The 27027-nt window shown below is 53.4% G+C and overlaps 9 protein-coding genes across 9 annotated transcripts; 2 read left to right on the top strand and 7 right to left on the bottom strand.

The window, feature by feature from the left end:
* Positions 1–438: 438 nt before the first annotated feature.
* AB675_6007 (uncharacterized protein) lies at positions 439–750 on the bottom strand (the record flags this gene model as incomplete). The annotated part of the gene is made up of 1 exon (XM_018146266.1): positions 439–750. The coding sequence occupies one exon, from the start codon at positions 748–750 to the stop codon at positions 439–441; it is 312 nt and encodes a 103-aa protein (XP_017996968.1).
* Positions 751–1281: 531 nt separating this feature from the next.
* Positions 1282–2661, bottom strand: AB675_6006 (uncharacterized protein; the record flags this gene model as incomplete). Its single annotated transcript, XM_018146265.1, has 3 exons — positions 1282–1374; positions 1421–2403; positions 2451–2661. The coding sequence occupies 3 exons, from the start codon at positions 2659–2661 to the stop codon at positions 1282–1284; spliced, it is 1287 nt and encodes a 428-aa protein (XP_017996917.1).
* Positions 2662–3425: 764 nt separating this feature from the next.
* Positions 3426–4636, top strand: AB675_6005 (Protein transport protein yif1; the record flags this gene model as incomplete). The annotated part of the gene is made up of 2 exons (XM_018146264.1): positions 3426–4301; positions 4400–4636. 2 exons carry the CDS (start codon positions 3426–3428, stop codon positions 4634–4636), a joined length of 1113 nt encoding a protein of 370 aa, XP_017996869.1.
* An 8793-nt stretch (positions 4637–13429) lies between these two features.
* On the bottom strand, positions 13430–14510 carry AB675_6004 (uncharacterized protein; the record flags this gene model as incomplete). The annotated part of the gene is made up of 3 exons (XM_018146263.1): positions 13430–13735; positions 13978–14399; positions 14501–14510. 3 exons carry the CDS (start codon positions 14508–14510, stop codon positions 13430–13432), a joined length of 738 nt encoding a protein of 245 aa, XP_017996953.1.
* A 2592-nt stretch (positions 14511–17102) lies between these two features.
* On the bottom strand, positions 17103–17984 carry AB675_6003 (uncharacterized protein; the record flags this gene model as incomplete). Its single annotated transcript, XM_018146262.1, has 1 exon — positions 17103–17984. One exon carries the CDS (start codon positions 17982–17984, stop codon positions 17103–17105), a length of 882 nt encoding a protein of 293 aa, XP_017996900.1.
* Positions 17985–19506: 1522 nt separating this feature from the next.
* On the bottom strand, positions 19507–20382 carry AB675_6002 (uncharacterized protein; the record flags this gene model as incomplete). Its single annotated transcript, XM_018146261.1, has 1 exon — positions 19507–20382. The coding sequence occupies one exon, from the start codon at positions 20380–20382 to the stop codon at positions 19507–19509; it is 876 nt and encodes a 291-aa protein (XP_017996854.1).
* A 542-nt stretch (positions 20383–20924) lies between these two features.
* On the top strand, positions 20925–21374 carry AB675_6001 (40S ribosomal protein S23; the record flags this gene model as incomplete). The annotated part of the gene is made up of 2 exons (XM_018146260.1): positions 20925–21114; positions 21196–21374. The coding sequence occupies 2 exons, from the start codon at positions 20925–20927 to the stop codon at positions 21372–21374; spliced, it is 369 nt and encodes a 122-aa protein (XP_017996937.1).
* A 1431-nt stretch (positions 21375–22805) lies between these two features.
* Positions 22806–23859, bottom strand: AB675_6000 (Glucosamine 6-phosphate N-acetyltransferase; the record flags this gene model as incomplete). Its single annotated transcript, XM_018146259.1, has 2 exons — positions 22806–23118; positions 23306–23859. 2 exons carry the CDS (start codon positions 23857–23859, stop codon positions 22806–22808), a joined length of 867 nt encoding a protein of 288 aa, XP_017996882.1.
* Positions 23860–24577: 718 nt separating this feature from the next.
* Positions 24578–25993, bottom strand: AB675_5999 (uncharacterized protein; the record flags this gene model as incomplete). Its single annotated transcript, XM_018146255.1, has 1 exon — positions 24578–25993. One exon carries the CDS (start codon positions 25991–25993, stop codon positions 24578–24580), a length of 1416 nt encoding a protein of 471 aa, XP_017996962.1.
* Between the last annotated feature and the right edge of the window lie 1034 nt (positions 25994–27027).

Below are 27027 nucleotides of genomic sequence, written 5' to 3'. Positions count from 1 at the left end.
GATCTTATTGCGATGCTGTTGATTAGTCGAGATCCTCTTGTACAGCAACAGCGTGGTAGTGCAGTGGCGTCTAATTAGAACTAGCGGAGATGGCTTGCCGTTGGCGCCCTGAATTCTTGGTCACCAGCCACACCTCCCAGTATTTCCTCTGTTCGCTCCTCATCTCCGCTCTTGCTTTGCTACGATTTACCTACTCTCCGTAGGACCTGAGGCTACGTGGACATGATGGCGAACGTCAAGTGGTTCAGTTGGCATCGAGAAAGATCACTCGCATGAGAATTTGCAGCTGGATGAGTTGCCCAAGCTCTCGATGAGACTGTGCAGAGAGCTATGACGAGCCTTTGGCGTCCCTAAATGCTTCCACAAGATATCCGCCTTCGATGCCTGGTTGCCGCGTTGCATACACGGCCATTTCCAATCACTTTCCTCCCTCCAGAATCAGGCATCCTTCCCAACAGTGCCCGTTCCTTGCGAGGGCTTCAACGCCGAGCCACCACTACCAGGCACAGCACTATCGCTTGAGCCTTCCGCCATGCCTCCAACGGTGGACTCTTCCTTGGGAGCGTTTTGACCTGGAGCACTCGCGCCTGACCCTCCAGATTCTGCTCCAGTTGGATGTCCAGCACCTCCCAGAACTCCTTGTCCCTCCTTTGGCGGGTCTTGAGTTTTTCCGACCTTTGACGCTATGCCTGACTCATCCTGGCCCTTCAAGCCGAACAGCTCTGAGTGAGATCCCTCGTGCGATGTCATGTTGTGCGGTGAGTAGTGGATTGATTGTTGCGCTGGATGAATGCTTGATATACCTTGGCTTGCTGGAATTGTCTTGTGAGTAAAGATGGTTCCTGTCTTTCAGCATTATGAGCACGAGGTACAATTACTATGACTTCATCTGAACGCGAGCACTGCGCGATGACGCAGCCTGCGTACACCATTGCGTATGATCAGCCTTTTTGGGAGATATCACGCTGTGCAGTAACAAAAGGAACCTTTGACGTCGTACCACATTCATTGTCGGAGAAAGAATGCCGGCCCAATGGCAGCCAAGCCGTGAGAACATGGAAAAGACGAAATCATCGACGAAATACTGGTGTGAATTTATCATACACATACATGTCCCAGCTTAGGCTCCTAAGTCTTCGATAGCTTTGCTGCTACGAAGGTAGCCGGCTCAATTGTAAGCAGCGAAGCCTCTCGAGCAGACATGTCACGAATTTCGTACTGCGCCCTCCCTAGCCAGAGAATACATGACTCGCAGACCAGATACAGACCATTTTGCCGCACTCACGACTGTGACCAGCGCTGCTGAGGAATATAGAACCACTCGCCTCTCAGCTTGTACTCCAACCTCTTCCCGCGAACATAAATGCGGAAATCCTGGAGGAAGTTAGCTCCACGAACGGATAAGAATGGCGTTACTTACCCCGTCACCGTTGCCGTAATCATATTTGGCGAGCGGCGTCTGTTCGATGATGAGTATTGCTTCAGTACTCATCGAACCTTTCATCTTCGCAGAGAGCTGCTCGATCATGCGGATCTTATCTTCCCTCATCCATAGAAAGTGATGACTAGTGTCAGCACCAACGAAGCTAGCGTCCGACATGAGGTTCCGCAGCTCTGACCGACGAAGTGCCTCTGATTCATAGAGCTTGTTTGGACGGACGCTGGACTCAAACTCATCAGACCGCAAACTGTTTTTCATGGAACAATGGACTTCTCGCAACGTAGGTGACCGGACAACCCAGTCTGCTAGGATCAAAATCGCGTCCCGCCCTAGGAGGTGAGGGCTGCTCTTGATCTTCACCTGTTCGAACTTGTTTGCATTGAGGAACCCACAGTGCTCCCCACTGAGTCTCTTCACCGCGGAGAAGGCCTTTACCTCGCCTTCGAACCACACTGTCTTGTGAAACACAGGCATTGCTTCCGCTCGCAGTTGTCGGCAGACGCTTAGGATCCTGGTGATATTGTCGTCGCGGTACTGGAACGAGGACTCATGGGAGAGTCTCAGGTAGATGGGTCTCAGGTAGATGGTATTGCCCTTGAAGAGTTTTGTGTAGATCTTGAGTCGAATCTCGGTGGGAAGTTCGAGGAAGCGAAATTTGTGGGCCTGCTGTTGCATGGCCATTTTCTGCGCATTGATCGCCTGTTGACATTGCTGACGCTGTTGGATGTCGGCAAGGAAGATGCGAGCCGTGAGGAACTCGGGATCGGTCTCGGATACATTTTGTGCCTTCATGAGCTGATATTTCTGGGTAATCGGCAGTGCCGCCGCTGTGCCCGGCAGGAGACCACCTGAGCTGGCCAGCTTTCTTCGCGTGTAGATGCGTCCATTGGTGTCCTTGAGATACTTCTGTGTATACCCTCTCCACTCCTGAAGACCTTCAACAGGAATCCGAGCCTCAAACTCTTCTGGGGTTGGCAAAGGGTCAACACATGTATCCAAGTTGCGATACCGCGGACTAGGTGAGCCGGTGTAGGATCTTGGGGGTGAATAGTGGTATTTGAACTGCCGGGACTTTCGAGCTTGAGGTTGAGCATGAATCTGGTCACGTCAGACACCGCGCCTCTATCGGTGTTAGATCCACCTCCACGTCGCATGCCATCAGTAGCCATGGGTCGCGATTCACCAGGATTGTCCGCCGAGAGATCAGAGTGGTCCGCCATTGGTGTGGTATGCGTGCTAGTCTTATCGACTATGGTGACAGCGGTAGCCTCAAGAAAGGTAATGGTAGCGAGAATAGTGGTAGAAGAGAGGCATGGCGATTTGAGAAAGAGAGCCTTTCTCTGCCAGTGGTTCCGAGCTGCCTGGACATAAATCCAATACCTTCAAGTGACTGTATCCAATTGCACGTGTATTGCTCGTCCGACTCCAAGACCACTTTTCTGCATTTCACCGATGGTTCACGGTGCCACTTACTGAATTGACCGCAGCAGCTGCCCGAGTATGCGTATACGTTCGCCATGACAACCAGGTTCTGTAGAGTGCTTCTTGTAAGCCAGTTTCAGAAGTACCTAGGTACCTTCACGTGCCACATTGGCCGTGACGTCCTCAAGCATGCCACATTCAAGTCTCCTCGAAACATGGCAGCGACCTGGATTGTCGACTACAGCACTTTAAGGAAAGCTATATGAAGCAAGCATCGACGGTCACCGTCAGGAGACCATGATAGTCATGTCGCAAAGACGTCAGAAGTTCCAAGGTACTATGCGACCATAGAGTTAAAATTTATGGGGTAGATGGGATCGGCCGACTTGGCATCTACAGGCGGCAGGAACCTTTTTTGGGAGCACCGCCAGGAACGAACAACGTCCACTGACAGGACGGTGGCCTCGAGAACTGCTCTGCCTAGATCTGTGAACACGTATACTGATTTGTTGGCCATCGACCTCGAACCTCACCTGCCCTCCCGTCACCAAAACCCTCCACGATGCAACGACAACCATTCGCGCCGCCAGCGCAATCACCAGAATTATTCCATCCTCGACCACAACACATCTCACAAGTCCCTCATCTACGATCACCGCCTCCACCCGTCCCTCTTCAATCCCAGCCACAGATGAACGCCTATGGAAACCCGTACGGCTCGCAGTCGCCGCCTGCGGGCAACATGAACAGCCCACCGAACGGGAACATGATGGGCGGCTTCAACACAAACCAGTTCACCGGCTTCATAAACGACCCTACCGCCCAGATGGGCATGCAGATGGGTCAGCATGCCGTCGCCGCCGGCCAGAAGTACATCGATCAGAGCCTCAACAGATACATCTCCGTGCCTGCATTGAAGCACTACTTCAACGTGTCCAACAGCTACGTCGTGCGGAAACTCCTCCTCGTGCTGTTCCCATTCATGCACAGACCCTGGACAAGAACAACTGCACGAGGCGGGGACCCAGCCGGCAATCAGATGAACAGTGCAACGCCCCAAAGCTATTCGCCCCCACGGGACGACATCAACTCGCCCGATATGTACATCCCGATAATGGCATTCATCACATACATTCTCCTCTCAACAGTATTAGCCGGCATAAGGGGGTCCTTCAACCCGGCCCTCTTCGGCGAGACAACCTCGACCGCCCTCGGCGTCGTGCTTTTTGAGATCGTCGTCTTGAAGATGGCTATGTACCTTCTCTCAATCAACAACGACTCCCAACTGCTCGACCTGGTGGCATACAGCGGCTACAAATTCGTTGGGGTAATCGTCACGCTCGTGCTCGCGGAGATCATTACCGGAGGCCAGGGCACGAACAATATGTTTGGCTGGATCTTCTTCCTGTATACTTACGGCGCTAATGCTTTCTTCTTGGTAAGTCCATGCCAGCCGTAGACTATTAAGCCCCAACCTACCGATGTCTCGCTCTTTGCGTGCCTCCAACCACCCACTGACAGCTTTGGCCCCTCCAGATGCGCTCTCTAAAATATGTCCTCCTTCCCGACAGTTCCAACGAGCACAGCATGCGCGCCGGCGCAGGCTATACGATGGCGCGCGCTCAGAAGCAGCGAAGAACGTACTTCTTGTTCATCTACGCATTCATCATCCAGATGCTGTTCATGTGGATCCTGAGTCGGGAGAAGAGCGCGTACAGCACGTTGGTTGCTAAGAGTCCGGTGGGATCAAGGAGGGGAACGGGGTTGAGTTGATGAGGTACGATGACGACCGCGATGACAGCGGCTCTGGCAGATGCCCGATTGCATCCATCACAGCCTGAATTTCTATCCAGCCGGACTTCTGGTGATAGTTCACAGCAGCTTCGATGTCCCCATTCAGACAAATTTACTGATTCTGTCGTCTCCCGTCACCTCTGCACTGAATCGCTCTGAGGACCCCCAAAACCCTGCACATGGCTGCGACTATGCATATGACAGCAACATCCCTGCCATGTGGGAGGCGCGTAACGACATCGTGCCGGGCCCAAATGGCACACATGACATGTCTGAAATGACATTTCACCACCCGAAATACCGTCTCATACCGTCCAGCACCTCCTGTCATCTTGACCTCACCGGGCAAAACATCTCCCATCTTCCTCCAAGTTCTACACACCGCATGCCCCAGCAAGCCTTCGAGGCCGTGACCAACACGCGACTCCATCTTCACGACCCACGAACAGGCATCCCCCTCCAAGCGAGCAAAAGTTCTACTCCCCTCCGGCAAATCCACGCTCCCACACGCCACACGCGCAAAAGCTTCGGCAAAGCTTGAACAAACACCCAAGCGGCAGCCAACGGTAGAGCGAGTTGTGCGTCGGCGGCCGGGGTGAAATAGATGGTTCATCCGTTCAAGGGATTCCGAGAACCGAACGAGCTGAGGTTAGTCAGTGTGAGTCCAACATCGGGGAACGGCGGTGCCGGGGCACTTGCCCAGCTGGTCGACGTGAGCCATGGGACTCTCGGGGTGGGTGACGGTTGTAGCTGGATGTGTGGGCAGATCGGTGTCCTAGGTGAGAGGAGAGAAGGCGGTCGACATACGGCGTTATACGAGACCGGATGGCCTGATGCCGAGAGGACGTATCTGTCGCCGGATGACAAGGGTCAAATTTTACTCGTCAGCCGGTCTGACCAGTGCTTAGCATGAGACCGGATGACAAAGGTGTCCCTCTTACTCGCGACTGCCTTTTCAATGCTTCAGGCAAGCAAGCAGCGACAGCAGGAGCAGCCATCGATCGCTCTTTCTCCTCATCTTTTGCTGACAACACCACGAGCGGCAGGTGCCTTGCCCAGCGCCTTCTACGATTATCTGCCTTGTCAACCGGCTCAGGTGTGGCTCAAATGAGACCGGATGACGGAGGTCTTTGACTAGCCGAGTACATGTCTACACGCCGCATGACTTGGACGAGGCAGGCCATGGAGAAGGACGGCGACACTCGAACGCACGCAGCAGCATCCTGGGAAATGTAGAAGATCACCTTGCTCTACAGGACACATTCAACGTTTTTATTCCAATGAATATAGTTCCAACATAGCAAAGCTTCGTCATGTCCTAAGGATCAGAGCAAGCCACGATCTTCCCTTGGACAAATGAACCCCTGCGGCATTTGCACTTGAGATGACCGAAGCATTCCCGTATCACGATAAAGCAAGCCTTGTCAGGGTATCGAAGAACGTGCATATGTTCCAATGCCATGAAACTACGTTTTCCGGTTTGTGACTTACTGACTGAGCCAACACATACTCACTCAGCGTCGCTTATTGTACAGCATTGATGCCTACCTTTCAGCAGCCAGGGAGGCTGTCCTTCCGGCGTTAAAGGTTCTTCAAACTTAATGAGTCAGCAGGAAATGTCGGGACAGGGTCCGATCTGTGAAACTATTCTGCTAGCTCCAAACATCGTTCTCGCCAGAGCCATGCTTGGCTGGTCCGGGAGGTGCAGATCTTGAAGAGGACCGAACACCAGGCGGCGCTGGCGAGATATTAGTCAATTCGATGCAGTGCATGAGGGCAAACCTCGACCAATTTTTCGGTTTGCTGAACCATGCTCGCATTGTGCGTGAGGGCCGGTGTCCTCGTATATGCCGCCACGTGCCGGAAAGCGACGCGGCAAGCATAGACCAGGGTTCAGAGGTACATATCCCTGTCCATGTGCCTCTAGAGGGTCTCTGGACTCATCGAAGATGGGGAGAAATTGCCCAGCCAGAGAGTAGCTCTGATGCGTACTGAGCAGATGCAAGGCCAGAGCTAGTCCAGTCGGATCGAAAACCTCGTACACAGCATGCAGGCTCCTCATAGTGGAAGTGTCGTTCATAGCATGTGCGCAGCTTGACACATAGGAAGGCGATCAACTGGGATGCGCGAGCAGAAATCTCCCCAGCCTCCAGCCATAAACGGAGGGACTGGATTCGATATCCGCCGGGATTGAATGGCCTGTCGTTTGGCATCGACGGGCCCGATAGCGTGCCACATACCAGCAGACACAATCGCATCGACCGGCCGAGAACGCTCGCGGAACAACGGAGACAGTGCTGCATGACATGTACCGATCTGGTGGATAGGTATCCGCCTTTGACATTTGGTGTTCTGAACTTGCTGTTGCGAGGACTGTGATGCTATGATGGCAGCTGCAGTGGCCGAGATCCACCCTGATGGTTCGGTGATACAGTTTGGTCCTGATGCCGTGTGATGCATCCGAAGTACACCGCGGCTGCCAGCCTCAGGTGGACGTGCGTAGGTGGCCGAGCGTCCACATATGACACATTGCAGAATCACGAGACAGCCCCTGAGTCGACCACAAACAGTATGATTTGATGAACTGTGGTATGTCGTATTGCTTCGGAGTGGATTATCTACAGCGAGGTCCACCATGGTGGAGTACGATTCGTCAGTGCTTGTCCGAGATTGCGTGCAAGTTGTTGCGAGCATGGTGAATCGTTCTCGAAAGCCACCGTCCAGCGCGGCGAAACGCCTGACCTACCTTGACGTTGATAGCATGCGCTCTCATCGACTGCTCGCTACAGAGAATGCTGAATCGCAGCGTCTGACATGTTTCGGCCTCCTTCCAGGCGCCGTATGCGACGCTGTGACGTGATTAATTGTGTTCAGAAGGTAAAATGCTACCGTTGGGTGGCTGAAACCAGGTTTTGTACCACCGGTTGTGGTAAGTATCGAATTGGGAAGTGGGGGCGGAAGCTGCCATTCGACGGAACGCTCCTCGAGCGGCATATTCTCGATCAGTTGGATGACTGGTCCAGATCGGAACTTAGGTAAGTTGGGGCGGCAGAAGTACAGTGTACCGTCTATTCTTCGACCGGGAAGCTTCGAGCAGGGCACCTGCTCTTGGTCGGAATTGCCGACCACGCTGGCGGCGTTCCGTAGTAACGTGTATTCAGACCTCGTGAGGATGACTCTTAGCGACGAGCTACGAGCTGAAAACCACTTGTTGCTGACAGTCCTCGGAACACATCGGCCGAAGTCGAGTGCCAAGTTGCGGAGGTGAACGAAAACAGACGGGCCCAAGGATGTGCTGCACACCATTGAAAAGCAAACGTCATTAGACATAGCAGTTCAATCCTGGTCTTACCTAGTTACTGCTTGGGACCGTGGAGTGAGCGACATGTCACTTACCTTGAACTCGAGGTCGCTCAACTCGACGGGGCAGTATTTGATATTGCATAGGTACGGAAGTCACCGTTTGCGCGGAAGATAGAGGACTGATCCTATTGGGTGCTGAGTTTGACGATATTCTCCAGAGGCATGCTGATCTGATCTCCCATGTGCAAGCAACTTGCGTGTGATATGCGACGATTTCCCCCCAGAGAAAGCACTTTTGCGACGCCGGGACTTATACTTAACCAGTATGGTGCTTGCTGAAATGACGTCTTCTCATTGGAAGTGTCAGGAATCGGCAAGGTCTGCGAGTGACCCTTCGACCTCAGAAGAGGTACTTCATGGTAGCGATTCAGGTTGGTGGAGACTGGCATGAGACCAGTAACGGACGTGCCCACCGTTGTCTGGAAGTGGTGAGGTTTACGAGGCTTGGAACACCTTCGATCCCTTGCTCAGCTGCGGCCTTGTTGTTATGCTGCGATTTGGAGTGTGACGCCTGCTACGTGCAAGGCGTGAGGGCAGCCCAGGTCATGCGGTTTGATTCGGCAGGGTCAATCGTGCTGGTTAGACATGGCTCAGCCACCGTCTTGCCGATGAGCTTGAGGATGCCCGACAGCGATAGATTCAGGACTTCGGGACTGATGATCAGGAGCTCCGGAGGCTCTTAGCATCAAATGGGAATTCCCCGATTGAGCGGGGATTCTCAGATACAGACACGGCAGATGTGCTGCTCAATGTCCCTTCCGGAGAGGAACCTGTGCTTCTGAGTTCGTTTGGGCACGGTCGATGATCGTGGTGGCGCGAGACGCGGAGGCTGTATTGAGACAGTATATCGACCTGTCTGACGGTATGTATGGATCGTGGAATTCAACGCATTCATCTGCACTGCATCTCAAGTTTTTTAAATATAGCCGAAGCATGGAACCTCAGTGAGAATCGGTGAAATACGGCTTCGATGCCTGCTCATTCGTTCGGAGGCTCGTCGGAGGATGAAGTGATGGACAATGGCGCAGCCGCAACAGGATTGCACAAAGCTTGTATCTCATTGACTCAGCGTTCTCGAAGTCTTATCGAATGTCTTGCACGTGCTTCCATGCATCTTCTCTCACACCGGGTGGGGGATCAACGGCGGATTTGACCACAACTTGGTTATTGGATCCAGGTAAGAGCCCAGGACAGTCGCCGTCCCAACATCATTCCATTGATAGGTATTTCCTGCATTGAACGGCGTGGAGGTCAGTCCATTGTTCAGGATGGCTGGAACACCATAGACCGCATGGGTGTGAATAACGACGGAGACGCGCAGGAAATCGGAAGCAATCGAGCGAGATTCGCACCGCCCGCATCGACTTAGGCTTTCGATGAGTGATCAACAAAAAGTAGTCCAGATGAGTAGCCTGAGCGCTGGCCGTGATTGAGAAACGTGCTCGAAGATGGGTCGATCCGCCGGTTAATACTTTCGCATGACTCAAATCCGACGTGGACGACGAGATTGGAGATCTGTGTCGCTGTTGCTGAGTCAAAAGACTGGTGAGTTTCAGGATCTATTCGTCAGCACGGCGCAAGGGTTGAGTAATGAAGAGGAGCCCGCGGAAAGTTGGAACTGGAGCTTCAGTCAACAAATCAGAACTCGACAGACCTGAGACGTATCTGTGATGGGGACGATCCGTGGTTGAACGACGCGCAGTCGAGCAATCGAGGACTTCGGACCCGGGGCTGTGGTAGTGTAGAACTCCGTGATTACCTCATGCTTCCTACGACATGGGTGTCGTTGTGGTGAGGTAGGCCAAGGTCAAAAGAGCATGACGTTCAAGGGGCACCTTGATCCTCCTCGACCGACACGTCTGCGTCAGTGTGAGCCGTGTCGCGAACCTCGACGGCTTCCCTTGAAGTCTATCGTATCAGTCTGGGGCCAATACCGGTGACCTGGTGTCGAATAGGAGCAGACCTCGCAACAGTGGTGAATACATGAGCCGGGTCAAGACCGTCAGGTCATCGAACTATGGCACTCTCGCTTGCGGCTGCGGCGGTACAGTCACTTCCACGATTGTAACGACTAATGGTGATACAATTCGCAGCGTCGCTGTCTGTCGACGTCATGCGAACCTCCTCCCGGCGACTTCCAAGTACCCAGGTGTCCGATGAGACGAGATCGTCAAAAGAGATATTTGCTATAACAACACTGGGCAACGCATGACCGGCCGACATGGATATACAGTCAGCCACGTCAGCGGACGCTGGAGTCTTGTTGCGTGCGTACCCTCAGTTTGGAGATGCGCAATCGACCTGTCTTTGCGGATTGCATATGAACGTGACAGACTAAGATCCGAGCGTATTCCGTCCTTTCAAGTAAGCGGCGGCCGTCAGGCATGATAGGCATACTTCGGCCTTTCATGCTGGTAACAAAATATGTCGCGGAGTGGCGGCACCTTACAGCCCTTCATGGACGAGTAATGCAAGACCTGACCATTTCACGAGAAGCTGGCTACCAGTATACGACATCTGGAGCCAGCAAACCCATCACCTTTGGAGCTTGGAAGGCGACGAGGTTTCATTGACCCACAAATTTCTCATGGCTTCACCGCATACAGCACGATGGCAAAGGTGTATCTCCTTAGGCCACAATGCAGATGACGGTGCCTGTATCGACATGGTACTCCATGATGGTGGTATCAAAAGTCCTACACAAGCGGATGTGTATCGCTGAACCACCGCTGATTGGTTGGCTCTCGGGAGCGCACGTCCAAAGGCTTGTGACTCGGGGCGGTGGCTCTACAGCCGCATGTTGCCTCGGCGCCAAACCCAGGGAGACATTGCGATCGAGCGGAGGGGGCCACGGACGCAGGGGCTAAAAATCGATGAGCGGAATCCAAGGAAGGCGGTGTAGCTGTGTTGCGCCGACATGGTTTGGCGAGAAGTGGTCACTAAGCGAAAGGACGGAGCCCACTGCTGAGTTGGGAGCGGCAACAATTGACTGGCCGCCGACTAATCGTGCCAGATACTCGAGCTCGAAGGGGTATACTGAAAGAGAAGCCTGCATCCGCACTCGCATTGCCCCGGAATTTGGTTTCAGCGGCGAGTCTGCCGAACGAATCGCCTGCTCTGCCGGAAATCGATGCATCATGACATGACCGCCAATGTTGGTGTCGCAGAGTTAATGACCAGCCTGCGAATTCTGGTGTCAAGACGCGAATCCCATGCGCTCTGCTGCAACGGCAAGAAAGCGCTTCAGAAACACAACTTGCGTTACGGCGACGAGGAATGTCGTTTAGGCCCCCACGGTATTGTCATCATGCAGCCGAGGCAGCGATGTGGCTGTTACCATTCGTTCAGTATGGTCACATCCACGACTCGATTACCAAAGGCGATCCACCGCCGCGATAGCGGGATTGGCCACGTGTTAGTGACAGTCTATCCTTTGCCTCTCTGTGGGATACTTCTCGAAGTGGACGCCGAGATGCTGGCTGATTACAGTACTAGGTGTTGCCTGATCGGAGGCAATGATCGACCCGAATTGTAATCCCACGAGGGCCGTTGGGGAAGGTACACTCAGTTTGCTGTCAGGTACCAGTCTCCGGATCTTCCAGGACCATGCTTGGGAGCATGCGAGTCGCACAGCTTCGATCTGATGCGTCCGTGAGAGATTTGAAGGCATGCGCATGCCTGTCTGAGCAAGAGCTTAAACACACCACCATCTCTCAGTGTGACTTCTTCAAGGAATGCTCATCGCAAACTCATTGCCTTCAGTGAACGTTTGTCAGGCTGTTGCAGACGGAATCTTCGACTGCCCGATGACGCCGTACTGTATACCAAATCGAGAAAGATGAACGGCTTGGGGACGAATTGGACTGAGAACGGAGAAGGTGCAATCGGGCAGGAGAGGGCGGCCCGTTAGGCTCGTACTGCAAGGTTGAAGCGAGGAAGGCACGAAAACGGTGGTGACGTCGATCTTGCCCTGTTCTCGGCCTTAGGCGATCACGACTGCCCTACGTACCTAATGATTGTCAATTATTCCCGCAACCTCGTCTTGTTTACTTGCTGCTTTCTTCAAGCTTGACGGTCTCTCGGCCGACGGTGTTGCCATTCCGCGGTCGTCATCATAGCAGTCGTTCTCTTGCCAAGCTGACAGCGCGACAAAAAACATCGCTCGACCAAAGTCCGGGCTCGGCGACTTAGTAATTCCGTCATTTTAAAGCGCGCACTACACAGCCTTGCGGTATTACGCCCCTGATCACAATATCGACGGCCGATGAAGCGTTCCTAGCTTGATAACCAGCCTGCACTCCTGCGTGAAGCCGGCAAGCTCGATGTGGCAACATTCACGAAGCTTCTGCAAGGCACGTCGGCCTTTGGAAAGCTGAGCTGTAAGTCGTATCATAGAACCCGAAGCGGTGCCCTGCGGGACCGGCACAACGACCAGCAGGGCCGGTTCCACGGAGCTTCTGGTGGCGACATGCTCTTAGCTATCGACACTATCCGGCGAAAGGGCCTGAACAGCCCAGGCAACATCGCTGATATGTCAGCGACCCAAGGACATGGAGCCGAACACACCCTGTACATTGCTTCAAGCTGACATAAACAACAATGGTAGGTACATGAAACGTGACGGCAACGTCGAGAGGTCGACTCTCGACTGGTCAAAAGTGTAAGGTTATACAGAATTTGCCCCCTCTAACGTGGCCCAGCCGTATCGCCTATCTTTCAACGTGTCGGGCTCTGCTCGATCTTCAGTGCTCAGTCTTGAGCTCACCGATCACAGCGGCCCGCGCTCTGCAAAAGAACCGCAGAAACATTCCAGACCACTTGCCGATTCGATCAGCAGAAGGCTTCCAATGTCCCCGTCCCAGGGTCCTCGATGGTTTCGCTAGAGGATAATGCGAAACGCATGGCAGCCTGGCAGTGGCGACACACCGCCTGGCAGGCCATACGCGCACGTAAGGAAATGAAGGAAAGACAACGCTTCCTCCTTTCGTCCAAGTCGAAGTCTCCTCACCGGCATTTGGGATCCAGCAAAGCTTGATGAAACGCGACGGACCATTGTTGCTCAACGACCAGTGGTGCTAGGCGGTCTGCCGTCCCAGTGTTTAAGCATCTGACGAAGCGCCTGCGTCCACTCGACAGTCGTCGCGTCCACAAGCTTGTCGAAGTCAGCCTTGGTAGGCTTCCGTCCTCCCCATGTTGACTGCTTTGAGGCTAGTACTCGTGCATGTTTTGCCACAAGACCCCTTTCGTTTGGACACCACGGTTAGCAAAGGATAGCCCAGAGCATAGTATGCATGAGTGGTGAGTGTCAAGGAGTTTCGACGGAATCATTTGCTGCCAAAGGGAAAAGCCCCGATCGGCTCGAAAATTCCCAATGGACATGCATCATCGACAGGGATTGGATAGGGCCACTCACTCTTTCTCCATCTTTATCAACACGAGCCAACAATAATTCCAGCTGCGCACACTGCTTGGGTCTCTGACCACAAGCTGTTTTGCCTCGTCCAGGCACTCAGAGCTAAATGGGATTCTCTTTGTCAAACCCCTAAGCTCGTTCAACAAGTTGTTGGAGTTCACGTAGTGTCGCCAGGCGCTGGTCATTGGCTCGGTGACCTCCGCGGAATCCAGGTATGCAAAGATCTTTTCGATCCGTCGCAACTCTGTGATGGTATTGACACGGTGTGTTCGCAAAGACTGGATCAGCTGGTCCTTGTTGTTCTGTTCGATGTTACGTTAGCCTGCATTTCCCTCCCACAACGAAACGAGTGCGCGAGAACTTTGGCCCTGGGATCTGGGCAGAGGCGAATAGGAGAAGGGACATCACATAATCATAGCCGTCAATACGACGTCGACACGCAATACAGTAGGAAAGACATAGGAGAGGGCAGCAGGGGCGGGCTGGAAGTAAACGCAACACGCTGGACTCAAGGAAAAGTTACAAAAATAAATCCGGGACTGACTTGGCTCATGGCCCGAGGATCGGTCGATGGCGTCGCTGGCGATACAAGCTGGTAACGCGATGCTGAGCCCGACGAAGATGGACTGTCGGAGTGTCTGTCCGAATGTCTGTCGGAGTACCGAGACATAATGGGTGGTGGTTGTCGCTGCTGTTGTCGCGGCTGCTGCTGCTGCTGCTGCTGTGGTGGTGGTGATCGTCTCAAGGGGCTGGTGTGTCGGTCACCGGTGCCGCTTCCACTGCCTTCGACGGCGGTGACTGCGCGGCCTTTGCCTTTGTCACGCTGCTGCGATGAGGACGGTGATCCTCTGTGTCGGTCGGCAGGTGGAGGCTGATCAGGGTCAGGGTCAGGCTCTGTATCTGCTGAGCCCACGGAGCTACCAGTGCTTGCGTGTCTTTGCCTATGGCGCTGCTGCTGCTGCTTGCCTGTCAAAAGAAAGAGTTGACACTTGCGTTAGCGACGGGTGTGTCCGAGAGCGAACTGATATAATCAGGCCAGCAAGAGGAGGACAAGCATTCAAGCATACCTGATGACATGGTCCTGAATGATTCAGACCGCAACCACCCTTGCCCCTTGGTTCGTCTAACCTGGCACCCACACACACTGTGGCAGTTCTATATCCCACACCCACACTTGACTGTCTGTAGAAACGACCGAGCCGATGGGGCAGATGTGACAAGGGGATGTGACTGGGCTGGGCTATCCTTCTGGCGGCCTCGTGTTCGCTCGTCTCGGATGTGTGTCAGTGAGTGTGTGTATGTAAGTGAGCGGGTGCGGGTGCGTATGTGTGTTGTGTATAGGGAATGTAGTATAGTGTGTATATGAAATGGCCGTATGACTTGTCACGTAGGCCCCCAAAAAGAATTGCTCGTGTACGAGTATGTAATGTCCGGGATGAGCTAAGATAATAGGCGACTTTCTTTTCTGGTTTCTCCCTCCTCCAAGGCAGACGAAAGGCTGGGCGGAGAACAATGGAGGGACTGCAGGTCAAGTAAACGGTATTGGTTAGCGAGAGAAAAAAACCCAGATCCGGACCTGTTTAGTCGCTTAGTGGTATTAGGGTTCTATGGGTCTGGGCAACTGTCGTGATTATCTTCCGTTTGGGTGGGCGTGTTGAAGTGTGTAAGGGAAAGGACCTTAGTCAGGTTGCATACGGGCAAGATGAGATGGGCAGAGGAGGATTGGACGGGTCGTGAATAGTCGCAGATCGTGATGTGTGTATTTGTGGCCGTGGGTCCGGAGAAGTGGTTGACTTGCGTGCGTTTTGTAGATCGGGTCAAGATTGGGGATTGATTAGGAAGATAGTAGGCAGGTGCTTCCGTGCAGGAAAGCCCATCTATGGACAACCGAGTTCCTGGGTCGGTCAAGCAGGCGGAGGGTGTATATGTAATAGGAAGGAGTACTAAGACCAGGAAGGTTCAGACATTCAATGCTGCGGCATGGTAAAGGCGATCGATTTCACTTTGGCAGTCGGTAATCTGGCTATGCTATGCTTCTGCTGGTGCCAAGGCTCCAAAGTGAGAAGTCGAATTTGTTGACTGGGGAAGTCGGTTGTACTGAGCAATGACTAGTGTGCTGATCGGACCTGATGGTCTTCTCCGGAAGATCTTGACAAGAGTACATGCCAATATGGGCAGTTGGCCGTTGACCAGTCGGGAAACAGATCTGCCGCATGTTAATAACGACGGAATTTTTGCTTTTGGCTCGCGTGGCCCCGTTCCATCGATCTGGAGTCAGATTCTAATCGCAGCGGGTTCCCCGAGAGTCGTCTTCGCCACGAGCGCATGCCCGGGGACATGGTCTTCCCGAACTCTCGGGAAGACAAAGTTCTCTGACTACGACGAGGAAGCGCATGGCAAAGTTTCGCAACAGAGGCCCCACCTTTGGTATAGTCATCATGATAACACCAATGTGGCTGAGATACGAGCTCGAGGGCGAGTTGAAAGGAGGTGTGGATCCCGGAACCGCGTGCGCGCCGGGGCCCGGAGTATTGCACTCAGCCTTATGAGGCGCCCGTGTACTAAGCACTGGCACGAGTGGCTGATGATCTCACAGTCAGGACAATGATCGAAGGTATGGCCGTGATGGGAAGGCATAGTACATGAGATCGGGATCGTTTTGACTTCAAACAGGTAAGAAGCTTAATCCATACAGCGGATGCGGTATTAGAATATCAGTAGGTAGTAGAGTTGGGATGATACGATCACGTCATAAGCGATGCTGGGAGCTCTGATCTCGAGTCATTACGGCGATTTTCTAGCAGCAGGACTTTGAAAGAATCACGACATCATACCTTCAAAGGCCTCGGTATGGTTGAAGCAACAGGTCACCGGCGAATTGGCATCGGGTTACTAACCAGACACCAGAACTCAGATTGATTCGACTACTAGACGAAACAGGATAATGACCCCAGGCTGAGGAACACAGAATTGACGAGCTGTCCAATCACAGGCAAGAGACTGTCTCTTGGGGCTAAATCAGTTCCTAATCCGAGCTGGGGCTTACCCACAGCCTCTCGGCTCGCTCTCATACCGCCAGTTCGAGCACACTGTGTGCGGAAAGCTCAGCCTTTTTACACGCCACGGGTGCGGTGTGGCACTATAGATCTAGCGCTGAGTCCGTTAGCCACAGCTTCACACGTTAGAATTGGGTAACCAGATTCCCGGCCTGGGACGACCCGATCGCAGATTCGAAGCCTAAGCGCTGGAAACATGATCTTCCGGGGACTGCGGCCCCCAAGGAAGCAGCCACAGCGACATCAGCTCTAGCAGTCCGTTGATCTCCCGACAGGTTTGTTACCCACCAGTAGCTTGCTGGCTGACCGCTATTACCAAGGTACGTATCAATATCGAAGTATTGAACGGTAACGTCTTGGTACAGTATCTCTCTTAGACAGAAACCGGTGCCTTCTCTTGGCCGACCCATACCTGAGACAGAGCTGTGTTGTCTACTGCGCTCCGCTGACTGTGCGAAGTAGTAGTTAGCACTCATGACGATGTGTTTCTCAGCCGCAAACGTTTCCGGAGACACTCGGGCGGTAAATAGGTGTCCCAGATTCGATGATCTTGTCGCGTTTGTAAGATGCTGCAGATTGTGTTGACGTGATTGTGTTGACAACGACCGACTTCCTATCGCGGTCCTCTCGGACCAGAGGGCAGCCCACCTGGGCGTGCACGCGAAGGTCGTGAATCAGCATAAGGATTGCCTGTTGGTTGGTCGTAAGGATTTCCACCCGAACTCGACCAGGGTTCCGACGCAGAAACATATGGCGATCCCCCACTGCCACCGCCTGACTCGAAGCTGAAAGCCGAGCCGCTATAGGATTGCTGGCCCTGGGGAGCCGGTGAACTTCGCCCACTCCCTCCACCCTGCAGCTTTGCACGTAACCGATCACGAGAACCCAAGGCAGGTGACGCTGCAGCAGTGTTCTGGAAGCTACCAGCGCGCTGACTAGGTAAAGGTCGAGCAGAACCTGATTGCTGGGAATACGATGGTGCTAAGTGACTTGACGAGTTCTCGTGGGGCCGAAGCGACTGTGGTGTTGGCCTTGGTGCTCGAAGGCTTTGCGATTGCGGTTGAGGTTGAGGATTAGGTGACGAATCCCAGAGATCCGACAAACCACCCTGTTGCACGGAAGATTGTCTGCTGGAATCAGACTGGCTGCCGTACTGCGAGCCGTATCCTGCTCCATACTGATTATACATATTTTGAGGTGGTGGAGGTGGTGCTGGCGCAGGTTTCTTCGGATCTGGTGGGAGCCATTCGGGAAACGTCCGTCCTTTCTCCATGTAGTATGCTCGAAGTACGTTCGAGACATGCGAGCAATCTTCATGATCTGGGTCGTCCTCCTCGGAGTCCTTCGTCAGGGCTTTCCGCAGTGTTGATATGCGCGACGAGAAGGCACTAGACCATGTGGAGGTGGAGGAGTTATTCGACGCATTGTGCTGCCCGTACTGGTTTGCTTGACCTGAAACGGTTCCGGATGTGAAGTACGAGAGATAAGACGCCATCCCAGGCAGTCTGTGGGCACTACGTCCACCAGGCTGGGGGTTACACTTTCAAGCACGTGGTAGGTAGAGGGGCAGTGAGAGAGTTGACGACGCGGCTAACTCATCCGAAACTCGGGGCTCAAGCTTGGCGCCTGCCGCCAATTACATTACATAGTCACGTGCATCTGCTTCACGGGCCCCGTCGTGGTTGCCTTGTGGCCTTGTTTGACTCACGATGTGGTACAGCACCTGGGTAAGTACTACCTGGCATGCGAGACGGTTCACTCTTCTGTTCTACAAGCAGTTCTGGGACGTCCAATCTTGTATACCCAGGCACTTCTCACCAGTTGATCACATATGGAAATTGGCGTGAATGGGAGACAGACCGAGTAAGGCCAAAGTCTGGTCGTTCCCCTGGTCATGAGGGCAAGGAAGATAAGGAACTATTCGCCCACGCTGTCCGAGCAGCATGTGCGTTTTGCAGGTCCTGCGACGTACTGAGGCTCGAAGGCGTAATGTTCTATTCCCATTTCCACGTAAACTTGTGTTCAATTGCCGTTTCTATAGATAGCTTGCTGCTGTTATTGTTCTCTGTTCGACCGACTGTCAAACGCGTTGCCGGCAGGACCTGTGTGACGAAATTAGCTCGTCCACTCGTTGGCGAATTAATACTCTGTCGCGACTCTTCGCCGTCCGATGTACTTCTTTCCGGCGGATAAAGCCCTCAGAGAGAATAGGTAATCGGTCGTCGTCGCGAGGAAATTCAGGCCAGGCATTTCTGTGATCTTCGATATTGAACACCTCCCTTCTGCTGCAACTCAATTGGGCAGTATGTTTGTGATATGCTTGATAGCCTAGCAGGTCGTCCGATCAAGCTGCCAACCGACGACAGGAAAGCTATCGCTTTCCGCAAAACCATGTAGCAACTCTATTGCACAGAATGCTGCTTCGCCGCAGACCACTAGTACCATGTGCGCAATTTGAAGGCCCCGGATACCGATACCTGCTGCTGGTCAAGTTCTCGAGAGTGTTGCGGGTCGAAGCTTTCGAAGCTGCATGGCTCGGGCGTGCGTTCTGGACCGTAGTATCGCCGTCTTCCCGTGGTACTTGCCGCTGCTGCGCAGGTTTTCGTTCGCGAATCGTAGACGCTGAGTTCTTCTCAAGATCGTAACGCATGACTCGAGCACTGAAGCCATCATCAGGCCTAGCCATTCTTGGTGCATTCCAGGTATGTACTTTCTGGACACACGCAGCAGCACAGTGTTTTCCGTCGCATAGAAGGGTCTGACTCCGCTATGGGTGTCACACCAGCTAGCACAAGCCAGGCTGAATCCAAGCCGGCTGAACGCCAAATTCTGGGCGACCGTTGATCCAGGATCACGTCAGCAACATGTCAGCTGCAGTATCTCCCCAACGCTTGCTCATGCGAGGTTCTTCCGGATGCTCAAGCCGGAGCAAGCAGGTGAGTCGCCGTAGGTGTCGATGCCAGTAAAACCCTGGACGAGACAGGTGGCGTTGCAATTGCCCACATTCAACAAGTGTCTCAAGTCCGTACCCTCTGGCTGAGCGGACTGTCTGCGCTAAGACTGGGGCTCGCATCGGTAGGTGTCTGCGGCAGTCGGCCGTCACTATCAGTCCCTGTCATATCTTGAGCACTGACATTGCTGTCGTCGTCGTTCCAGATGTCTCTGCTCTCCCTTTCTACACGCCTCATTGCGCTTGCCACGTCATCCAATCGTTTGACGACCTCAAGAACGCCTTGATTGACCTGCTGGAAATACTTATCATTCGCTTCACGTCGTTTGCGAGCAAGTCTGAGATCTCGCTCAGTCTCTTGTTCGAGTGACCGATCTTGATTGATACTCGATGCTCTACTCCCGCGCTTGCTGTTTTTGGCATCCGGGAGTCCCACTGGTGAACCGACTTCCGCATCCAGACCATCGTGTTCAGTAATCTCATCGGCCTCGCTCTTCGCCCACGCCTGTGCCAAAGACAATTGAGCGGTCCGCAGATCCTCCAGGGCCTTAGCGTGCTCTGCACCGAAAACATGAGAAGGATTCATGGCCGATAGTTCGACATCTGCCAAAGTCTTCTGCATCTCTGCCCAGTGACTCTCAGCTCGAAACTCATCTGCCTGTATCGATTTGTTGCGAAACGATGCGCCAGAAAAGGACATGGCTGGTGGTATCCGGGACGGCCTGGGAACGCCGATCCTGCCTGTGTCGAGCTCCTTCCTCTGATTCTCATCAGGCAGAGCGAGTGATATGTGCGAGGCATTTTTGGATGGTGGGCCCTTGAACAATGTCGGTGGTGGCAGACGGGCAGTGTTTGTAGGCATTCTGGCGTGTCCCAACCTTGGTCTCGTAGTGGTAGGCGAAGCTGATGGCTCCAGCCGAACATTCTGAGAAGAGCTTGCCATCTTGTATCCTCACTTCGGCCGGGAGGTCACCACCGGAACACGGTCTATTACATTATCAGATTCAACGATTACTTGCAGTAAGTGGAGTTCCGAGACGAGAGACAGGGCTTAGGGCTTGCTCAGTGAGGTCAATGAATCGATAGCGCTCGTATCGGCAAACGTAGCTTCACGCTCAAGGCCACCGTAATAAGCCAAGATTTTCGAATGCTTGGCACACTATTTCGACCCTGAACCGCAGTCTTGCTATCTCGACGACAACGACAACACCTTGCAGTCAATTCAACCGTCTCCCAAACGTCGCCAGTAAGCCTCTCACCTCGCATTGTGCATGTCGCCGTCAAGCACCTCTCTTTTCCAGCCAAGGCAACCCGTTCCGGCTATGCCTACCATCACCGCCCATGAAGAAACTTCTCCCACTTCAATCAACCAGAAAACAACGAGAAACAAAGCTAACGCACAACTTTTGCAGACATGACGAACCGAGGCAAACCCAGAGGTCTCAACGCCGCCCGCAAGCTCGTGCAAGCGCGCAAAGACGGTCGATGGGCCGATCTGCACTACAAGAAGCGCCTGCTCGGAACCGCCTACAAATCCTCCCCATTCGGTGCTCATCGCACGCCAAGGGCATTGTGCTTGAAAAGGTCGGCGTCGAGGCCAAGCAGCCCAACTCGGCCATTCGAAAGTGTGTCAGAGTGCAGTTGATCAAGAACGGAAAGAAGGTCACAGCTTTCGGTAGGTAGTACCGATTTCCAGCCAGACTTGTGGCATGATGTGGACTGCGTGAAGGACTATGCGCTAACAAGATCTCTACAGTGCCAAATGACGGTTGCCTGAACTTCGTCGACGAGAACGATGAAGTCCTCCTCGCTGGTTTCGGTCGCAAGGGCAAGGCCAAGGGTGATATTCCCGGTGTGCGGTTCAAGGTCGTCAAGGTTTCCGGTGTCGGTCTGAGTGCTTTGTGGAAGGAGAAGAAGGAGAAGCCTCGGTCATAAAGCAGTAAACATTCGCCAAGCGAAGACTCTCAAATTCATGATGCACGTCAGGGCAAGGAGTAGGGTGCGATGCATGGTCTACCGATCTCTCTACGCTCAAAGATGCACGAGAATGCTCGCTACGGACGCAAGCCGAGGGTGAGCAAGCGACTGCTACTCGGAAAAGGCCGCTATGCGCCTCAGTCCTCAGTGGGTTCCTTTTCTTCAGCATTGTCAAAGTGATCCGACAGAAGAAACAGGGCGAGTATCTCGGGTCAAGGACTGCTGGAGGTAAGAAGAATACAATACCAATGACACCCTAACCAAGAAATCGCTGTGCTTCGGAGACATATTGAACTATATTGCGCTTGCTGGTCTGTTCGCTTACCCTCATCCTGCTGCCGGGATTCTTCTTCGCTTGCCCACTCACCACCACCTATGCCCGTTCGTACCCTGAAGTCATCATGGGTCTGAGACCAGCTACCAGCAAACGAGTGATTCGTCCACACAGCCCTCATGCAGCCCAGGAAGCTCGCCCCATTAAGTAGCAGCGACTGCTATCTTAACATGACAATCAGCCAGCTGACTCTCCTTGATTGCTGTCGGGTAGGAGAGAGGAAGAACTCGATGGCAGGACAGACTACTTATAGCTCGTCGAGGAGGTGAAGATCAGGGCCAGGCACGGTTACCTTCGCTCATTTGAGTCGTTGGACACGTATGCACTGTCCTGCATGAATCAGACTTGCGCTGCTGCCTGGTGTGTGCACTTGGATGGGCTCGTCCGTGAAGACAGAGTGCAAGTAATGTAGCTGAGACCACGGCATCTTCGACTCTTTGTCACTTCAACCTCGTTTCACCTCAAATTACGCTCGGCCCTCGAACTACGTCGAAGGACACGGCATTTCCCTTGGATGATAGCGAAAACACGTATAGAACGCAGTTGGACGGTTGGTAAGTCGAATGAAGCAGATACCAAGACGCAATGAGGAGCTGCCGGCCAGCCTAGGCATACAGACACCACGATCTGAGCTTCATGTATCGAATGGGAGGTGACATCCCGTGCTGGCCTTGCAACTCCAGTGCATTGCAGTTTATCCACCAAACACCCCTTCGAGTACACTGGTGGTTATTATGCCTGGTATCCATGATAACAATATCTTTCTAGCACCGGCCGGGGTCCGCTCCTTGATTGAATTACCGCTTTTGCTCGAAGATCAATCGAAGTCTGTAATCCAGTCTTCGCCGCTGATCCAATATGCCTTGTGGACGCTCTGTGAATGCTGCCCACGATCTGGTCTCATCCCGACTGGAATTTTGCTGCAATTGCCTCATTGCGTCCCTGCACGGGAAGGATCCCTCCCCATAGCTTTCACATAGCGAGCACACATCCAGCCATCACCAAAACTTTGTCTCCGTAACCCACCCCAAGAACCCACCATGATCAGGCCGTTCCTACCGACCATAATAATGCGCCATCTCCAATCCCGCCCGCTTAAACCCACACTTGACATAAAACCCTTCATTCGCCTCACTACAATCCAAAATACACTTATAGCACCCGACCTTCTCCGCCACGTAATCCAACGCTTGAATAATCCTCAGACCCAGCTTCTTCCCCTGCTGGTTCTTCGCGACAGCGATGTCCTCGATGTGCCCGACCAGGCCCATATTGTGAATGAATTTGCGTTCGACGAGGACGGAGCCGGTGCCGACTATGCTGGAGGTGGGGGGGAGGGAGGGGTCGAGGATGACGAGGGTGTGGTAGCTGGGCCGGGGGTTGTGAGCATGTTCTTGAAGTGTGTGGAGAAATGATCGTAGGTGGGTTCGCCGACTGTGGTCAGGACACGCAGGGTGTCGAGGAAGCCTGTGGGAAGGGAAGTTAGTCGAGGGTCTGATGGGTGTGATGGGGAAGGGTTGTTTGGGTGTTGGGCGAGGTGGGCCAGAATAGGGACTTGCCTTTGTGGTAGTCGCTTCGTCGAAGCGGGCGGATAATGTAGCCTTCTGGCAGGAGGGAGGCGACTTCGGGAGAGATCAGATCTGGTGAGAAGAGCGGTGTCTCTTCGTCGTCCGCCTCGGCCTTGACCTCCTTTGCTGGGTCCGCAGTCTCTACCTGCTCTTCGGGCTCTGTGGTCTGCTCAATCCCGTTTGTTCCATTGGGCTCGCCAGCCAAGGCCTGTAGGGGCACCGGCGCGGCATCGTCTACAGTGGACTGTTGTGTTGTGCCGTTGATCTCTTCTGCGGTGGTAACCACCAGGCCTTCTGTCGCGGCGTCGGCGGCCGTGTTGATCTCCTCTGCTGTCACTACTGGTAGATTGTCATCGTTGTTTGGGGGTGTGCTGTTGTCGGCAGGCTCCGCTGCGGTGGTGTTGCCATTAGTCTCGTCTATCGACGCTGGTGTCCTCGTCTCGGTCTCCGCAGGTGTTGAGGCTTTGCTGATGTGTCCTCTTATTTGTGCGATTTCGGATGAGGAAAGTGACTGCTCTGGTACGGCGTCTGGTACAGGCATCTTCTCAGCCGGGCTCTCAGGCTGGACAATCGGACGTAGTGATGCTGCTAGCATGCGATGGGCCGTCGCAGAGATCTGGGGCCGCAGATCGTAATGTATAGGTATTTGGTTGTGCAATCTAGGAAACGAAAACGAGTGCTTTTGCTACGGCTGTAGGACTAGGAACGTTATGAGGAAAGGAGTGACGTGTGTTGTTCAAGCAAAATTCCAACACGGACCAGGTTTGTGTCGGTGCTTTTGTTTCAAGATGCTGAGACAACGTGCCCAAAAAGTTCGGTAAGCGAACAGAAATAGACGTCGCCATGGCTGAACTCTTGCTTGGGATTGGCTGTTTCAGGCGTGAGTTCAGCGATTTTCAGGGGTACAGAAACTCGCTTCCGCCCGGAGGTTTGGCACTCGGGTTTGTAGGGCGGGGCTGTATCTCAGACCGGATGACAAGGGTTGACTCGAGGGAAGGGCACAGGACTCCGTAGGTGCGCCATGGAGGGTCTGACTCGTATTAAAGATGGCATGAGAAGATAGCACGGATCATAGCTGGCGACCGGCGCTTGATGAAGGAGAGCACGCTATAAAGACCAACAGGTAGTTGATGCACCTTCTGACCATTGAGTAATATATTTGGAGCTTGGCCTCTCATTAGCATGCTAGCAAGGGCCTCTTCAGTAGGTGGAATACTTCAGTCTCCCTTACAGGACGAGCCTGTTCTGGCGATCTGCCCTCATCGTCGGCCCCTCGCCCTTGCTCCCTGACTGACCTTGACAAACTCGATTGGGAATTTTAGCTTCGCGAACTTGACCTTGGTGGCGACCTTACTGTCCCCCTTTCTCAACCTCTCTAAGCCCCACATCGCGATTTCCGTGTCACTCAGCGGCTTGTTCTGGCACCCCAATTCTCGATACAGCTTCAGCATCTCATCAATGTCCTTGCCCAGGTCGCGAGCGATGTCGGTCGGCTCGGTCACGAGGACTTGTGTATCTGGTACACGGCCTGCTGGAGGAATGTGTAGCGTAAAGGCCAGAATCGTTGATCTCAACAACGTCATCGCTGGTGCCGTAGGCATATTGTCGGGAAAGAAGTGTGAAAAGTGATTGAGCAGAGATGCAAAGGGAAGTATGGCGCACATGTCCTGGATATTTGCAGCGTCTCGATCAAGGCGGTCAAGTTGTCGTCGAGGTTTGGCGGCTGCGAGGAATTTGTGAAGATAGAGAAGAAACTCGATGTATCGAAGGAGACGAATATGCGTCTTGACAAGCGGGAGAAAGCGGTTCGGAGACTCGCCCGTTTCGAGAAGTTGTGCTTGTCGTTGTAGGAGAGGTCCCGCGCGGTTGGCGACGAAGTGAAACGCTGAAACAATCGGCTTTGGCGGCGTACGCGAGGCATAGGATTCCCACTTGGCGACGGATATGTCGTCGAGTGTTGCTTGACCTCTGGGCCGGACCAGTCTGCTGATAGCATAGACTTCACGAATGTCTGTGGTGGTGAGGTTGGCTGGTGGAAGAGGTTTGTTCGATTGTGCAGCGGCCTCCTGTGAAGCGCCGAAATCCGGGTCGGCGAGAACATCCTCCTGTTTCACACTTGAGCGAATGGCCTCGGAGAGACTGTCGTTGCCGCTGCCTCGAGCCAGAAGGCGATTCTCAGCAGCGCCTTGCAAAGCCTTGCGGGACTTCTTGGTACCAAATGCTTCGACGAGCGCGGCGCGAGATGCTCTTTGGGAGGGCGTTGGATGTTCATTCTCGCTGTCCGAGTCCGCTTTGTCCTGCTCTACCTGTCGCACCGTTGAGCGTGCCGCTAGCTTTTTGGCCTCTGTGACCGTGAGTTGTTTCGTGGCAGGGTCGAATATTGCAACGTAGTGCTTCGTGTGTGCTTCTGAAGTGGTGGTAGTGCGTGTCTCTCGGGCGGTGAAGTCGATTGTGTCATGGTCGGAAGAGTACAAGAGCAATTCCGGATCTTTGGACCTGGTCGCGTGTGCTTGAAAAGTGGTGTTGGCAGCCAAGACTGTCCCAGGAGATGTTACAATTGCTGGCTTTGCAATACTGTTGCTGGAGAGGTGCTTGACGGAAACCGTGCCCTGTAGAGCTGGTCTTTTCGGATTAGGTCCTCCTTGGTCCGATGACTTGCGCTTCTTGTCTGACATCCTCGACCAAGAGTGCCAATTGACTCCCTCTGCTGTTCTTCTACTTGCCTGCTCGTCAATCGAGACACGAGACAAATTTAGTGATTTGGAGAAATTTAAATGACGACGATCTACGGCGAAGCATACAGCTCTGGATCGTAATTTTGCACTTCCGTCCGCCTCGAACCCAAGACGGAACATAAGACACAGTGCTGCGTATCATGATCGGAGGATGTGGGAAGCGGCCATGGAGGGCGACGTGTGGAAAGGCTCGAGTGGCTCCCAAGGGAGGTCATCGATGGCGCAGGAGTGCATGAATGGTCTAGAACTTAAGGTATCGGAATTCAGTTGAGCACGCGAGCAATGTTTGCGACGGTTGAAATGGAAAGGCATGTCAAGAGCTCAGTACACATGGGGTCACGATAGAGAACAAGGAGGAACATTGTTTTGTGGTCACAGAATGACCTTTTCTTGGCTTTCATTGGTATGGTACTGGATGTCAATCCGGCAGCAATTTTAATAGTCGGCTCATGGTCGGTTCGTAGTGAGCGCTCGGTGCTGGCCAGAGACCGTAAGCAATCCATCGATCAGCTTCATGATATGTTGACCACCTTCCCTCCTCCCTGTACGTAGCTACAGCTAGCTGTGCCATGCGGTGGGGCCGGATCTCAAATCGTGTTCTCAGTGGTTGCAGAACAGATACAGTCGGACAGTGTTGCTTAGTTTGCCTCGAGTCAAGGCTCTCGGTGCTCAGTCGGGGCATATGACTGCATTGTGTGTTTGAGTTGTTGACGTTGGTCGAGAGTTCGGGTGTGATGAAGCAGCTGGATGCGATTACTTGCTGCGGGCTGTTCTCCTATATTAGTCTTGCTACTTGCAGCAACAGCGCAGGAGACTCACCTCGGGTCTTTCTTCTCTTACGCTTGAGTCTTCTGACTCGCTTCTTTCTCCACTTAGCTCTCATCTTTGCGGTGGGCGAAGATGAGGTTGGGCGATGGAAGTGGTAAGAAGAACAACAGGTTGGACTCGTGCGGGGGAGGTTTTCAATGGCACAC

This window comes from Cyphellophora attinorum (assembly GCF_001299255.1).
Source record: "Cyphellophora attinorum strain CBS 131958 chromosome Unknown Contig27, whole genome shotgun sequence".
NCBI lineage: Eukaryota > Fungi > Ascomycota > Eurotiomycetes > Chaetothyriales > Cyphellophoraceae > Cyphellophora > Cyphellophora attinorum.
The sequence above is the reverse complement of the archived record's forward strand: the minus strand, read 5'-3'. Positions and strand labels throughout refer to the sequence as shown.